Source organism: Cupressus sempervirens, chromosome 10, assembly GCF_028749045.1.
Source record: "Cupressus sempervirens isolate cs-2001-9-10 chromosome 10, ASM2874904v1, whole genome shotgun sequence".
In the NCBI taxonomy this organism is placed as follows: domain Eukaryota; kingdom Viridiplantae; phylum Streptophyta; class Pinopsida; order Cupressales; family Cupressaceae; genus Cupressus; species Cupressus sempervirens.
Window position 1 is genome coordinate 128,432,880 of NC_143127.1, and position 17,462 is coordinate 128,450,341.

The 17,462-nt window shown below is 34.1% G+C and overlaps 1 protein-coding gene across 2 annotated transcripts in view; it reads right to left on the reverse strand.

The window, feature by feature from the left end:
* The window catches only part of LOC149532957 (uncharacterized), a 125,812-nt gene that overhangs the window by 27,978 nt on the left and 80,372 nt on the right, over nt 1-17,462 (reverse strand). For both annotated transcript variants that reach the window (XM_089807295.1, XM_089807294.1), the window contains exons 7-8: nt 10,669-10,830; nt 9,787-9,975 (exon numbers count right to left, since the gene is read on the reverse strand). In XM_089807295.1, coding sequence (XP_089663421.1) covers nt 9,787-9,975; nt 10,669-10,830 — 351 coding nt within the window. The remainder of the gene's footprint in view (nt 1-9,786; nt 9,976-10,668; nt 10,831-17,462) is intronic.

The window sequence follows — 17,462 nt, forward strand, 5'->3', positions numbered from 1 at the left end:
GTACATAACAGTATGCAAGTCATATTGATGTGTATATATATATACAGTTCAGAGTGTTTTTGTTTGATCGAGTCTACATGCTTTAACAAAAATAAACAAGATGCATCCATAAATGGAGCAATCAAGAGACCTCGCACCCATATGCGTACCCTAAGTACTTGAGTACCCATGTCCCCATACAACCTTGCCAAATACTGAAAGTGAAATTTTCATCCAAAGAAGACTATACTATGATAGCATATCTGGATTGTTCTCTAAAAGCTATGCAATTTCCACAAGAACAACACCTGAAAATGTGTCCTTGAACAAAGCCTCTGAAGTTACAAAATCAAGGATTGGATAGGTACAATCACTAAAATCTGCACTTTCTGAAAAAATTGTCCACCAAAAGCTGCAAGTAATTGCACCATCGAAAAATTCAGGAGATTTAGGTCAAATTGAAAAAAATTGCATTCGATTTAGAGCCTAGATGACCAAGTTATGGCCTCCGAAAATCGGACTACTACAAATGGTGAGGGGTCTGATATTTGAAAACCGATGACGTTAGCAAGTACATATGCCTAAATTTGACAGTCGAATGGTTGTCACTTTGAAACAAAACAACTTATTCATGACAATCAAAAGGTCATCAAATTAAATGAAGCCAATTGATAATGTAAACATGATGTTAAATTTGAAGGCCTCACCACCTATCAAATCAAAAATAAAAAGTTGCCTCACTAACAGCGAAACTACTATCAATTTTAACACTAATTTTTTGATAAAAATGCAAAAAAATAAAAATAAAAATGCTAGTTTGACTTTGTGGTGTGAGGAGCGCAAATCAGATCTGCTCGATGATCTAATGTTAGTAGAGGATTGATTGGGTGTTTTAATGTGTCTTTGACTGCAATGTTTGGATGTGCGTTGGGCACATCAAGTTTCAGATCTCCGTGTTGATTGGAGTCACATGCTTACTCAGAAACAAATGCTCATGTTTAAATCTAGTCGCTAGTGAACTCAGCTTTGGCAACGAGCTCAAGAACTCACCGATTTGGAAGCAGGGTTGAGATCGCAAAGGAGAAGGCTAGCGAGGTTAGGTAGAGATCGTGGATGTGATCGAGTGATGATGCCAATTTACATTGCAGAGGGCAAAATGTTCTAATTGGACATTGTGCTTAGAAAATGGGCATGTGGGTGAATTATCTATGAGCTTGGCGATTCATTTCTTTGGGATGACTCAGCGACTCGCAAAGATTGCATCAATACTTGCATATATTGTGGAGGGATGCAAAGACCACATGAGGCTCAAGGTGTTAGCAATGTTAGTCAGGTAATGCAAGCTCGAATTGTGATGTGGAATGCTTTGCTAGATCGGAGTTGGTGAAGAGAGCACGATGTTTGATCAATGCTTTGTTCACTGATGATCACACTGATCATGGCTTTGTGAGATATTGCATAATCTTCATTGTTGTGCTCAAGAGGAAGTATGGCAACATGCCTAGGTGGAGTCGAAGTCACTAGTGGAGGGAAGAAATGCATTGCTCAATGGTGAAGTTGGCGTAGGGTTGCGACACTGCGTTGGTGGGCAACACGGTGAAGGCTTGCTCAAGGGGTGTGGGACTATTTAGTCCCACATTCCCAATGAACTATGGATATCACCTTTTTTAAACCTGGATCCTGAAGACTTTAAAAAGGGTGAGTAATCACCGAGTTACTATGTCGACTTGAGATGTTAGCCAATTTGGAAGTGACTCAAGTTTGGGCGATTTGGTTGAGTCATCAACTTGACGATGAATGCCAATTCATCTGGTGTGAAATGTATGCCCAACTAGATGTAATATCCAATTTGGATGTGATGTCAGATCGGGAGTTGACAACTCGATCCTGACTTGATTCTCTGACTACAAGTCACACCCTGTCGACTTGATTCCTACAAATTATCATATTGACAAAACAAGTTGATCCGGCAAAACAAATTTTTGCACAAAATAAGAATGACAAAAAAATTAATGGAGATCCAAATAAAGAATTTTGGAATATATTTTGAATTAAAAACTTCGAATTTCGAATTTTGCCTCAAATTGACTTTTGCCAAATATAGGCAAGTTTATAGTCAAAATTCATCAAAATGGCCACCTGAAATTAATGGTGAGGTTTGATCTTGCTCAAAATACTCCCAAAATAAATATTGATCCCAGATCTAAATCGTGGTCCTCTAAAAGAAGCGGCAAAATGCTTTCCAATGGGTATGCAATGAAATGCTCATTTGGCTCTAATACCATGTAAGAAGTTTCCCAAGGCAATGAATGAAAATACCAAGATCTAGAAGTTCAAGAGATAACACAAATAAGAGAGATGATGATGATCAATGAGAATCTCAATAATGATCAAATGATAATGGACGAATACATCATAGGTGTGCCTTAATATACAGGCAATGGATGATAACTAGGTGTGATGCAAATGATAAGCTATCAACTAGACAAGGTGTAACCACGTCCCCCAAAGGTAGACCATCCTCCACTGTGCAACGAAGTATGTGCAACAATGAGAGGATGATAATCTAATAAGAACACATAGGTGAAGCTCACAAACAACGATGTGTGAGACAACAACTATATGCAAGTGGATTTCTCCTACACCACGTGCTAAAATAAAATGAGAACTCTTAGGTGCCATAATGACAACAATATGAAAATGCATTTTTCTAAGTAAACTTAAGTGTAATTAGTAATATTTAATTACACCAGCACCTTCCTATGCAGATGCAGGAATATATTTCTTAGAATGTAAGCATGCTAGTGGGTCATGCCTTTAAAAGGCATACTCTCGTTTTTTAACCTTCAGAAATAGGGTTCCAACTGTTTTCAATGTGCACTTGGAGTTTCCATAAATACAAAACAACGTGGGCCTAAGAGTCTTCAGAAACTTCTCTATAGTTATGAAATCAAGCATTATAGAAAGAATGAAAGAAAGAAAATATAGTAATGCCTATGGATGAGCAAAAAAGGGTCAATGGGACCAGAGATTACCCTAGAAAAAAACTAATAAATTAAATAAAATTATGTAACACTACTCTTTTCAAAAACATGCTAACATAATCTTCAAGACTTTAGCCATATTATGATTCAAATGATGCCATTGCACTCATTTTTATTTATCACAAATCAGTTACAATTGTGTTTGAAACAAGGGCTTGAAATTTTCCTACTTGGATGGTAGTGATACTTTTCAAATCTCCTACGGGTGAACATAACTTTCATACCATGTCAGAGCATGCCCAAACAACTTCAATCATGCAAAGGAAATTTGCTGATCCAAAGGTGTCCTCAAAAGGCTGAAATAAACTACCATCTATGAAAATCATTGATTGACTTTATCTTCATTAATGTCATCATCCCACACAACTCCTCGTTTGAAATCTCTATCTTCACTATCAAATCTATCAATCTTCTCTTCAACATGCCTAATCCTTGCAACATCTGATTTCAACCTTCTGAATCATTTAATTCCACAAGCCCCTGCCATACTCGCTGTTCTCACTCTTCTCAACCAGACGCTCCCAACTCTATGCTGAGCTTCCACTTAACACTATGAATGGCATACAGTTGTACAACTCACAAATATCAATCCCAAAGGAAATTACCAATATGATACTGCTTCATCTGGACCTATATCCTAGTGATTCCTAAATTAGAACTAACTCTACAGAGAAAACTGAACTAAAGAATTTAATATTGATTTAACACACCCATAGCAGCATTATAATGTGTCCTAAAACTTAACCCACTAGTGGAATAGACAGTACAACCAACTAAACAATGTACAGAGAGAAAACACTGTCACATAACACAATAGTTTATCAGGAAAACCAAAAAGGAAAGAAAACTCTATGATAAGCATGTTTGTAGCATCTCACTCACAAATTAGTATTATTGTATGGAGCACCTGCCATCAATATGGTCTTATGGATCTGTGAAACAGTCGTACGGGCTTTTCTATCCCCTCTCTGCACTTGCAATCCACAAGAACCGTGGAACACTGCCTGATTTCGCTCCACACCGCCACGAAAGCGCTTTTCCCTACACTCAACTCTTTGCATTTATATCGGAATGTGAAATAGCAACAAAGGAAGATCAAGAGACTCTCTTGAATGTTTTTTAAAAAATTATTTTAACCCATTGTAAAGGTCACCGAACGTTTCAGCAACATATCAGCAGATTTAGGTGAAATAAAGTAAGTATATTGTCCAATAAGTTTCCCAAATGATCAATCATTATGTATATGTTTGTAATGTCTCCTCTCCAGAAGAGAATTAAATAAATATAATGTATATCATAATATTAAGCTATGATGAAGATTAAATATCAAGTAATGATAATTATATAAACAATTAATAATGAATAATAATTAAATATAATTTATGATTGCGATGTACACTTAGATAAGTTTAAATCAAAAAAATTAAACTTGCCTATTGACAAACATAATTAATACTAATAATATTATAATAGTAATATTAAAATATTAAATAATATATAAACAAATAGATAATAAATAAATCAATCAATAATTATTATAAATAACACTTCACTAAATATTAAATAAAACAAAATAACAATTTGAATATTAATAAATAAATTAAATAATATTCAATGTTAATCTGATCGACTGAGTCAACTACCGTGTCAATGATTCCACGTCATGAGAAAAATACACAGCGAGTTAATATTAATCTAAGTTGCTGATTCGAGTGCAGATGCAAGAATCAGGTGCACGGATGAGCAATTTTTATTTTTATTTCAGGGTGGGGGTGGGAGATGGGGCGGTTGGATGGGTTTGGATGCATTTGTATATATACATGTATACATACGTACATATATTGCTTTTGGGCATTTTTTTTGGGCAAAGTTATCAAAGCACTGCCTAGCTCAAAGTTCTTTGTCTGAAGAAGTCATTGTCCCTTCTCGTTTCCCCGTTCAGTATCTGTTCAAACTCTAGTTTGGCGGGAGTTCATTATTGCATCACTTGCCAGGCACAGAACTGCAGTTTAACTCTGCAAACAGCAGTTCACTGGGATCTTGTTTATTGTTTCTATTTAGATAACTGTTTGTAAACTCTAAACCGAATGTAATCTGCTTTAAAATAAGCTTTTTATTTTAGCGAAAAAAATTTCTATGAACCTTTGTGATCTTTGAACTGTGGCATAAACTCTCGTTTAAACTGCAGGAGTTTTGTCGTTGTCTCTAATATTATAGCAACTGTTATATATTGTTCATATGAAACCCAAGTTTCTGATGGTTGTATGACATAATAATCCGACCAAATAACCCCAGGCAAAATAACCCGGCCACAATAACGCAAGGAAAAAACAACCCAGGGTTATAATAACCCAGGCCAAAATACCCCATGGACATAATATCACTGTAAGAATATATAGAAAAGAAAGAAAAACTTATAAATTACCTATATGTTGCTAAAAAACATATTTGTTCAAATTTTCAATTAGAGTGTCAAATTATGAGCAATTCCCCTTATATAATCTAAAATGTTATGGTTTCCATAACCATCATGGAGTCTTCAGTCTTTCTTTGAGCTCAAGCTATTTTTTCCTGCTTCCTCGCTTAGTGTATCCAACCATATATTTCTCTATTTTATTCTCTTGGAAATCCCATTCTCTTTTAATGCTTTGATGAATTTGCAGGCTGACTTGCATGATGCTTAAAGCAATTTACTAAATCCTATATGTCATCCATCTATATTATTATTGGTTTTTGAAAGATCATCTTGAATAGATGAATAGAAATTCCACATTGTGATTGGAAACTTGGGCGATCATTTGTTGCCTCTTTTGGTTAGCCTGCCAATCCATGTGTCTTCCAACTAATCAATAATGGGTTGTAGAGTCTCCTCATGTTATGTATAATAAGGAGATTGTAGAAGTGTTTCCAATGCATCAATTAAGTCTATCTAAGGCACATAAGCTAATGCAACAAGTTCCTTGATCTTCAATGCAAATACTTCAACATTATAACATGTTTCTAGACCTTGTATATATTAAAAATTTTGAACAATGTGTTGGTGCCCTAAAAGTATATTGATATTTGTACACTCTTTAGGAAAACCCTAGAAATATTTAAATTAACATTCAAAAAATATATATTACAAAACATCTTTTATGTATATGGTTTTCTCCTCTTCTTATCACTCTACACGTTCTTACTTCTCCCTTTCTTGCTTTCTTCACTTCTCTTAATTCTACCACCTTATATATCTTCTTAATGCCTTTTCACTTATATTTTTTTCACTCTTTATTAGATTATTACTATGAAATTGCCCTTTATTTTTAGAATTATTTAGTATTTTATACATTATTTAAACATATTAAAGGTGTTTTAAGGCTATTTTAGGGGTATATAATGCAAAGTAACAAGACTCGGACCCAGCCCTAACTCGACAAGGGTAACTCAACATGTGACCTGGCTTGGACTTGGCAATGACTCGGCAAAGTGCCAAAACCCTTGAAATAGAAGGTAATTTGATCACATACATAACATACATCAATTACATAAGTACAAAGGTAAATTTTAGATGTATTAAGAAAAATTTGAAAACAAAAATTAAAAATCAAATGAGCCAGTCGAGTCAGCTAGGCAAGTCACCCCAGTTGACCCGCTGAGTCAGGGTCACGAGTCATTTTGACCCAGCGAAGGTAACTCAACACACTGACCCAGAAAACTAGCCTGATTCGCAGTGAGTCTCATTACTATGATATAATGGATATATGATCTAAAAATGACCTAAATAACATCTATGGTGCCTCACAATATCTTCTTTTGTCTTAATTCCTTTTACATGATCTAAATTCTAATGTTCTAATTTATTTTATATCATTTCTAGTTTACTAGCTTGATCTAAAATGACCATGGGTTATTTTGTCAATGGGTTATCATGAGCCTAGGTTATTTTGTCGTCGGATTATTATGGTGGGGTTATTGTGTCCAAGGTTATTTTGGTCGGGTTATTATGTCAACATAACCTTCACACAGAGCTTCATTGAATAATACAATCAAATCCCCATATGGCTTTAACTTTAATTTATACTATTCTCTAGAGATTATCTTGTCATCACATTGCCATTGAGAACACTTTGTGACAAACATGATTCTTCATCTTTGCATCAAAACAGCTACTTTAAAATTGTTGCAAACTGTCTAGTTCTCATAAGGATCACTATTGTGACTAAAGTACGGCATCCACAAACCTGACATGCACTTCCACGGCGCCTCCAAGGTGCATCTACATTCGCATCCGCATCCGGGGGTGGGGCAAGAGAATCGGTAACTAAGATATTAATAATATCTGCATTGACGGTCTTGAAATATATTTACTGGATTAATCATTATTATGATTATCAATTAATTTATGGTCACCCGGGTTGTCTTAGACAAATGCTGTCAAGACACACGTTCTCTTGAGAAGAGCTAAGGGATGAAACAGACATGTCCATTGGGACATGTCAAAGGCTAGATATATAAGTACGTCACCTTCTCCATTTGCCGAGGGGGGGGAGTGATAAAAAAAGATAATCGCAGTAAATGGGACTCACGGGGCAATACAACAAATATAGAGTATAAGAAAGGGAAAGAATGCCAACAATAGTTGCATTAAAAGATATGCTTACAACTAAGGACATGGATGGAGATAATCACTAGTGGGCCCTTTAAAAACATCATATGGAAAGTCAATAGAAAAAGACGAGACGTGAATATAGAGTATATGAAAGGGAAAGAATGCCAACAACAGTTGCATTAAAAGATATGCTTACAACTAAGGACATGCATGGAGATAATAACTAGTGGGCCCTTTAAAAACATCATATTGAGGTTCAGTAGAAAAAGACGAAGAGACTGGATAATCTTCTGCAATAAGTCATGGCACAGAAATTGCCTTAGATTATAGATGCATCAAGTCTGTACACTGCAAGAAGAGACCATGAACAAGCGAAGCAGAGAAGATCAAGGTGTATTTAGTATGGAACGGCCATTCAACATGAGTATAAGAGATATAGAAGGCTACTGCCAAGTCAAAAGCAGTATATCACACCCTTGGAAGGTCAGCAAAGTATATTATGTAAAGGCAATATAAATGGAGTGAACCAATTGACATTCTCTAATCTGTTATGGATTCAGTATCTTGTATTTGCTGTAGCAGTTTGACATGGTATATAGTCTCAACTTTGTTGTAATCATGCCACTAACACGTAGTTATCAGAATGGACAACCTATTGTCCATCAGAACTATTGAGTATCCCTTGGAACTAATTAGTGATTTGATGATTGTCGGTACTAAGGAGTCTATAGTTCCTCGATATGTATTGAATGTACAGTATTTGTATTAGTTGTAATTTAACATTAAGTCCTTCATTGATTAACATCCTTGAAGTTGACAGTCAATTCAACTAGTTTGAAGTTATTGATGTTTGTATACATAAATTAGGACTGAAGGAGAACCATTCAACACAAATACCTATATCACGGGTCCACCACTAAACTGTGAGGTTTATTGGCAACTTTGAATACTAATAGAAACTGTCGTCCAAACTTTGTGGCATATGGAGTTCACAGACGCCAGGCAGTGCTTTAGCAGTCAAGTCCCCTTAGGAGTTCTATAGCGACGTTCAAATGGCTCATTGATTGAAAGGAACCGAGCCATAAAAGTGAATCTTTTGGGACAGGAATGAACAAAGGGAATATGAGTGCTCAGAAATACCATTAACTAGAAATGTTTGACGAGAAATTGACAAGATGTGCGTGCACAATTCAGAAACTAAGTTTATGTTCCCAGATGCAATTCAAATCCTAATTATGGACCAAATTCAGTCTGGTCTCAGCAAGGGACATTACAGCAGTATTGCAAGTGGATAGCTATATCATTAATTCCAAAAGGGGATATTACAATGTTGAGCACCACACATGGAAGGCAAGTCACACCTATAACTGGCCTCTAACAAGTGGAAAGATATGTCAACTAGTCAAAAAACAGCAATCATTGTGTTCCTTCATCAATAGATATCCTGAAGTTCTGATGGCCATAATTTTGCAAGTGGACTCAAAACAAAACATTTTGTTTTTCCAATCACACTACTTTCAAAGAGGAATCCCAAACATGTAAATATTTCCAATTTCACTATTAATAACTGTTTCTATGTCTAAAGCAATCTTTAAATTAATAAGTCTAACAGTGAACCCAATGGTCCAACTTCTTCCATGATGCATTGTAAAACATTCTAGTCTCACTAGCATCTCATAAGGAGGTCTTGATCCATGAAGTGCATTTATAACTGGAAGGTCTTAAATAACACAAAGGTCTATAGGATGGAGCCCTACAAATAGAAAAATCAAGATTTTATCTGGTTTATACAGAATGAGTTTAAACCAAAGTCTAACTTCTACTATAAAACTGGTTCACCTCATTCACTTTAGCAAACAGCAACTAACATGCACGCTGTATGAATTAGACCATTAGCTGTATCCTCTACTGGCCTGAAATTAACTCTAAACTGAAAAGCACATAGATGGAATTTAACAAGCGAACTAGGCTTAAATAAATACCAGAGAAAAACGACAATCTAAATTTTCTCTTCAATGAAAAAAAGGTTTATTCCCATTCTTGCACCATGGACTAAGAAAGAATGTGATAATATAATAGAAGATAAATGTGAATATATGAACACTTAGCATCATCCTTTCAAACAAGCAAATGCAAAGATGATTGTATCAGAAATGGAACAAAGATTTATACCTGCATGGAAATAACTGGGAGAGGGTGCTGGTAGGATTGGTCTAGGCTTCATTTCATGTTTAGGTGTATCCCTCTCCTTTTCAGGATCATTTGATGAGTTTTGGTGCTCTTGCCTTTTTCTTTTCAACTCTTTCCTCAATGAAAATTTCTCCGGCTTTTGCTCTTCCTGTCCATTTTCTGTTGTCATCTCTGAACACACAAGACAAGGAATAACAAGAAGCAATAGTAAGACACAGTAAGTGAATAAAACCATAGTTAGAAAATTCTCACTCAGCAACAACTCGCCAAGGCCCAAAAAGTTTATTAGGGAAAAACTCGGCCAAATTTTTCAAAAAAATTCAGGAACCTTAACAACTGCTTAAATTTAATAAAAAATACATTTTTTTGCAAAATTCAATGAGAAGATGTATCTAATGAGTTAATTAAAGAGAACACAAAAGAAACAAGCAGAGTTTAGATATATATAAATGCATAGTGGGTACAAAATCACATTCTCATGCAGAATGCTGATGGCAGGAAGCAAAATAGTAAATAGTTTGTGTCAAATTAGAAGAAAATACATCATTACAATTATATCTTCCTCTTCCCAGCTCTACTAGCATACTGTAATTCTCTATTTTATATAATATATATAGGCTTATTGCAAACTGAAAATGAATATGCCCCACATTGCACTAGCAATCCATGGTATTCAAAAAAGAAAGAAAACACACATAACAGGCCACAAAAAGCACCAATTAGAAAAATTGAGCATAGCTATAAATAACCACATGGCAAAATTAAATTATCACCAACATGAAACAGCACACTGCATGTTACAAAGAACAAAGTTCTAAAAATGACACTATTAAACAAGAATAATATAAGCAAAAAATGAAATACCTGTTTCCAAATAGTACATGTCATCAAGAGCCTCTAAGTTTTCATTGCAACCTCCAATAAAGGCAAGAATACCCCTTTTGAAGTCCAAACAATCCCCTGCCATAGAAAATCTTGCAGAAGGTCCCTGACCAATGGCTGACACCTTTGTCCACACCCCATTTTCTGCATCAAGGTGAAGATCAAAGAGAGCAACTTATCAGTATAAGCAATTTGAAAAAGCAAAGAAAAGAATCAAAGTTAAAAAATCATGACCTTGCTCCTAAAATAGCAAAACAAAGTTAAGTGAGCACTTGGAATTTCAATGAAATTGGTCAAAATGGTTCATTACTTGATTTTTTAAATGCCAATTTAAGCAAATGAACAATGCTAATGCAGTGCTTATCTTCTGAATTGACATAGCTAATAACTTGGTAAATTAATTGCATAAAATTATGTGGAAAATTGACCAAAAGAAGAAACTACAGGTTCAAACCATGTTTCCTCTAACTAGTAGATATAATTTGATTTGAATAATGTCGTCATAAACGATTAAAGTGGGTTAGACTTGTACATGATAGAATAATGGCTTGAATGACACTGTAGAGGCCATCTTTTGTCTCTTGACTTGGATATTCTCTCTGACATTTTCTGTAGAGGTTGCCTTCTCAAAGGACTTAGATTGCCATACAGACTCTGCATGTTCAAGCAACTGTAGGTGGCGATAATGCCATAATAATAATTATTAGTAAGGATTAAATAATAATAAAATAGTTGTTTCCAAAAGGCATCAATTGGGGACAGTTTGCAGGCTTAACCAGCCATGGGTCTATATGTATCCCTGATGGAAGGAAGCAAACCATCATAATGTTTTGGGTGTGAATTAAGAGTATGCTTTTCCCCTATTGTACGCCCAAATTCTGTAGCTGAAAGGGCATTTTGGTTTGTAATGGAAGTACGTTTTGGACAGAAGACATGAAAGGTTGTTGACAGTTAGTAGTGTAGTGGCAAAGATGTCTTTGTTTACCCTCTTGTACACCCAGATTTTGAAGGAGAATGAGCATTAAGGACTGTAAAGGCAGTACGTATTGGTCTTTAGGCAGGGTAGGAAGAAGAAAGATGGTAGTTTACCTGCAAGAATGCCTGGTCTTCTCTATATGTATCAGACTTTAGATGCAACAAAAAAATCATTATCATCGATCAAAAACATAAAAAGAATACGTAAATACTTCACAGTAAGAAACTGCTTTGTAAAGGCAAACTTCCAAATGCTTTCAGTAAAATCAAAATTTACTATCTCTAACCACTAACTCTTGTATACACCATACTTATGGCATGAACACTAACCAAGCTGATCTTACCAACTACCAATATAAGCCTATATAAAAGATACTATAACTAATTAAAACTATGCACATTATGGGATTAAGGGTGCTAATTTCCATGGATTGCTTGCAGATGTAGTAGCACTACCTTTTCGGTATGTGTTTTCCAACTGCAGCCTCCCCTTATATTTATAAGAGAGTGAGAGATTAGACATGTTTGTTCATTATATATATATATACTAAGTCACAAGGTTCGAATTCAGGAACTATAAAATTCGGATGAAGTTCGACAAGGTAAGAAGTTCGAAAAAAATTCGACACTAAATTCGCCTTTGTATAATTTATTTATTTTAAAATATAAATAATATATCTACCAAATTATCAAATAATTAAACATAGCTAAATAGATTAGAAATCATTACATGTATACAAGAATATAAATATAAACCACAATGCACACAAGAAATTGCAATTACAAATATTTAATTAAACTAATTTTTAAAATTAAACATAATTTTGGATAAAATAAAACTACTAAATTAAATTCGGTTTTAAAATTAAATAAACTAAACAAATTTTAAAATATTTATAAATTGACTGGATAATTATTTTAATTTAAATTCAAATGTTGTTAATTTCATACATTACTAACTAATGTATAGACATATAACAAAATATTAAAATTTAATAATGAAATGTTAACATTAATATTTGATAATGAAATGTTAACAGTAATATTTGATAATGAAATGGTTATATTAAACATTAATACAAAATAAATAAAATATTATAAATTATATCATTATAAACATAGAATATACTCTTAAATATTTTTGAAAAACAACCCTAAAAATTAAACTCTATATGCATCCGCCACATTCAGAGTTGCAAACTAACAGAACAGAAGCGGAAGCTGAATACGCAGAGGTGTGGGTGTACCAGTTTTCAACCCTATTCGAAAAAGAACAATTTTTAAGCTTCTATCGAGTAGTATTATTTGCATAGGGGGCAACGATAGAACCAGAGCCACTGACAACAGATCGAGTTGTTGCAGCGACGAATTTATGGCAAACAAAAACGAATTTTTTGGGGTTTTTAAAAATTCGCAAGATTTCGAATTTCATTCATGAAATCCGCCGAACCTTGTGACATAGTGTATATATATATATATTGATGTAATTTATCCAAGTAAAGCTACAAAGCATCAACACTCCCTCTTAGCTAGGGAGGATAAACACATGACCATATATTACCTCAATGTAATATAAGAATATCTTTGATTAGATGATATTCAATATTTTGATATCATAAGTATTGGTCTTTCAAAATATCAACATATGATATTCACAAATTACTCAATATGGTAATTACTCAATAAGGTTTGATATCACATCTGATATCATGAGTATTCGTCTTCCAAAATATCGACACAAGATACTCACCAACTACTAAAAAGGTTTGATACTACATCTAATATCATGAGTATTGGTTTTCCAGAATGTCGACACATGATATTCACCAATTACTCAAAAATGTTTGATATCACATCTCACATCATGAGTATTGTCTTCCAAAACACATGACATTCACCAGGTACTCAAAAATGTTTGATATCGCATCTAAATTCATGAGTATTGGTCTTCCAAAATACATGATATTCACCAATTACTTAAAAATATTTGATATCACATATGATATCATGATACTGGTCTTCTAGAATATCGACACATGATATTCACCAAGTACTCAAAAATGTTTATAAAGTATGTGCGCACACATTCTCATAATGTGTACCATATAAAAATCCACCATGCAAAGTATAATCATAGACATTGTAAGATACCATCACAATAAAAAATTAAGTTATTGTAAGATTGTCACCTTTCAATAACTGATGAAATTCATGGATCATTTTCTACAAATGTATTTACACTACCATTGTTATAGGGGTGTTGCAAATGAGGATCCCAATCTCTTATATACATAAGAGTAGAAGACATGTCTCTATGATTAATAATTATTAGTTAATATATTAGCAATATTAATCACAATATAACATATGTATTGTATATAGTATATATGTATAATATAATATATAAAATATTTATAATATTATATATATAGTATAATTATAATATTATATATATAATATATTATATCAACATTGTATGTTAAGATTAAATCACTCCGACTGTAGCTATAATCTTAAGGCACTGGCTAAATAGCCGAATATTTGCACCGGCTATTTAGGCAGTGCCATTACCTCCGTCTCCTCCGTTTGTTCTATGTTTGCAGTAAAACGTACTATCTGTCAGCATTGGTATATTTTGTCGGATTGTACAGTCCAAACGCTGAGGTGATTTGTGTGGCCCTTGAATCCCACAATCTTATTTTACCAATTCCTCCATTTCTCTAAGTTTAGTTGTCTTAAATTTTATATTTATTTTTTGAGACTTTGTAAAACAACATTTGAGTGAAAATAAAAATTTATTTTCTGAGACTTTGTAAAACATCTGAATGAAAATAAAAATGATGGTTTGTTTTAAATAATTAAATGCGATTCATGTTAGACTAATAATTAATTTAGATAAAACTTTAATATGTATGACCAAATAAATAAAATATTGGTATTAGTATGTTAAATAATAATCTTTATCATAAATGTAAAATAAATATATTTGTAATAAATGAAAATAATTTAATTTTATAATAAAAATTATTAAATTTAAAAAGGATATCAATATCAATATTTTTTTTTGGTTTTTAATGTGTCATAAGTACTATATATAATTGTTCTTTTACAATTGTTAATATATCACAAGGAGACATTATATTAAATTAAACGTGTAATATTTGTGTAATTCTACATTTATTTTAATGTATCAATTGCAATGTACAAATACATAGAATTTCACAAGGTCTTTTTTTATAATTTATAAATGAGTATAAACTACCTTCTAGGAAAATATATATATATATATATATATATATATATATTCATATGAACCTAAAAAAGAACATTTATATGAACCTAATGACTTATCCTACAATCTCTCTCAAGCATTAAAGGTTTACAAGACTAATTCTAGAAATCTTAAGAAATCATAATAAATGAATAGATGTATCTGTAGATGTTTGGTAGAGATTGTCTTGATAGATCAAAGGTTAGTTGCGTATGGAGGCATTTTTATCATTTGTTTATGGATTAGAATAATGATATGTATCTTTTTTCTAATATGAAAAATAATAATCTTGAAAATATATTTTTATTTCAAAAGGAACAGCAATAAGGAGGGAGGCAGAGCCTCAACCAACTATCCAAGGCGCAACAAATAGGAACACTCCAACAAGCGGAACCACTATCTAAGATACATATATATCAAAGCTATACAAGAAGACAAGAGAACCAGAAGAATAACAAAAGGAATTCTAGTCCTGAGGGAGAGCATCTTCAAACTTATTGATCCAGGTAGTCCACCCTAGGGGACCCTCCATCCATATAACTTTTTTTTGACCCAGCAGCAGTTGATGAAAGACATGGAGATTATCAGCAGAGGGGTTTTTACTGTTCTTAATCTCTTGCATGAGCTTGTCAAGGACTTCATCAAACGCCACCTTATTGTCCGTTATACTAGCCAATTCGTAACCATTTTGCATCTCGTAGATAAACATGGTAGCTCGACCATCCCTCAAAAATCTAAGGAGCTTCCTTTTTTCCGTATTCAGAACACAGCAGACCTATGAAACAATTTTAAAATATATAAGATTTCTATGAAATCCAGTAAGAGTCCTGGCAAAACCTTGGAACTTAGCATCATTTCTACATTTCCATATATGCCAAAGGATGAGCGATGAGAGAACTTGTCAGAACAAGTTAGCATCTTTTCTAAGGCCTTCAATAAAACCCGAAATAATATCCAACATGTAAACATAATGAATAATGCATATACCAAACATGAGCCAGACTTCTCTAGCAAAAGAGCAATCAAAGAAAATATGTCTCATAGTTTCAGAAACTCTGCAGATAGAACAACTATCAATGTTAGCTTGCTGATTTCTTATGGGGACTCTGTCCAACAGGAGCTGCCACTTAAAACATTGAATTTTAGGCTGAATAGGAGCTTTCCATAGTTTATCAAATATTTTATGCCAATCTGTGGAGGTAAAGGAACAATACCAAGTGTCATTAAGGTGGTCGAAAATAGAGGTATCGTGATTAAGAAATCTGTAGATATCTTTAGCTTTGACAGAAGTCAGGAGAGTACCATCTTGCCACCTAAAGGAAAGATATCGGTGAGAGTCTATATCAGCATTACGAGGGAGATTAAGTTGAGAACAAGCCATTTTGATAAGACTGTAAGTACGCTTATGAGAAGCACGAATGTCATATTGATGGGCAAGGACATCCCAACTAATAAGCTGATTGTGTTCAAGGATATCCATGATATGCTTAACACCTTTGTTGGCCCAAAATCTAGCCAAACAGCCTTTAGTTAAAGCAAGAGGTTTGCCCTGATGGAGAAGATTCCACCATAGTGATCACTCACCTTGAAGAGTGAAGTTATAATCAAAGGCTGAGTTATCAATATGGTGCCAAATGTTCTCCCAAGCTTTCCATATGGAACGGAAGACCCAAGTTCCCTTCACAGAAACATGGAATTTGCCAAAAATCAGATCACTGAGGGGGAGATGTTTCCAAGATTTAGCAATTTTAGGAATACCATTTTGAATGTTACTTCTAACAAGTACTTTCCAAGGCTTGTTACCATCAAGGGATTGAAGGATCTATTTAGAGGCAAGAGCCATTCCCTGAAGCTTGAGATCTTTCAAACCAAGCCCACCTAGACCCTTCTCCAGATGACACCAGGCCCACTTAACAGAATGGGCTTTCTTCGTACCTTTGCCATCCGACCAAAGAAAGTGTCTGATGGCCTTCTGAACTTCCATAATCTGATGATTACTAAACATCCAAATGGAGGAATAGTATATACTATAGGAGGAGAGAATCTTCTAGCAAACCTGAACTCTCCCAGCAAGGGAAAAGAGCCTGTGATTCCATTTCTTAATCTTTCTGAAAATTTTATCTTTTATCGATAACCACATATCTTTGAGGGAAGGGCTCATAGAAAAGGGGATACCAAGATACCTAACAATCTTGTTAGGTCCCCCCCAAGAAAAACCAAATGGTGAAGCCAGTCCGGAGGACGATCATGCGATCCTCACAAAATGGATTTAGAGCTGGAAATACGAGCTCCTAAAGCTTTACCAAACATATCAATTTTATTGCGGAGGTAGATGAAGTTATCCAAACTAAGCTCTAAGAAAAGAGAGGTGTCATCAGCAAATTGAATATTAAGAAGCTCGGAGTCATCAAGAAGAGTAATACCACGCACCTTAGGGGAGATGGTGCCATCTTTAAGGATATAATAAAGAGCATCGGAAGCAATGACAAAAAGAGCAAGAGCAAGAGGGCAACCCTATCAAATAGATCGA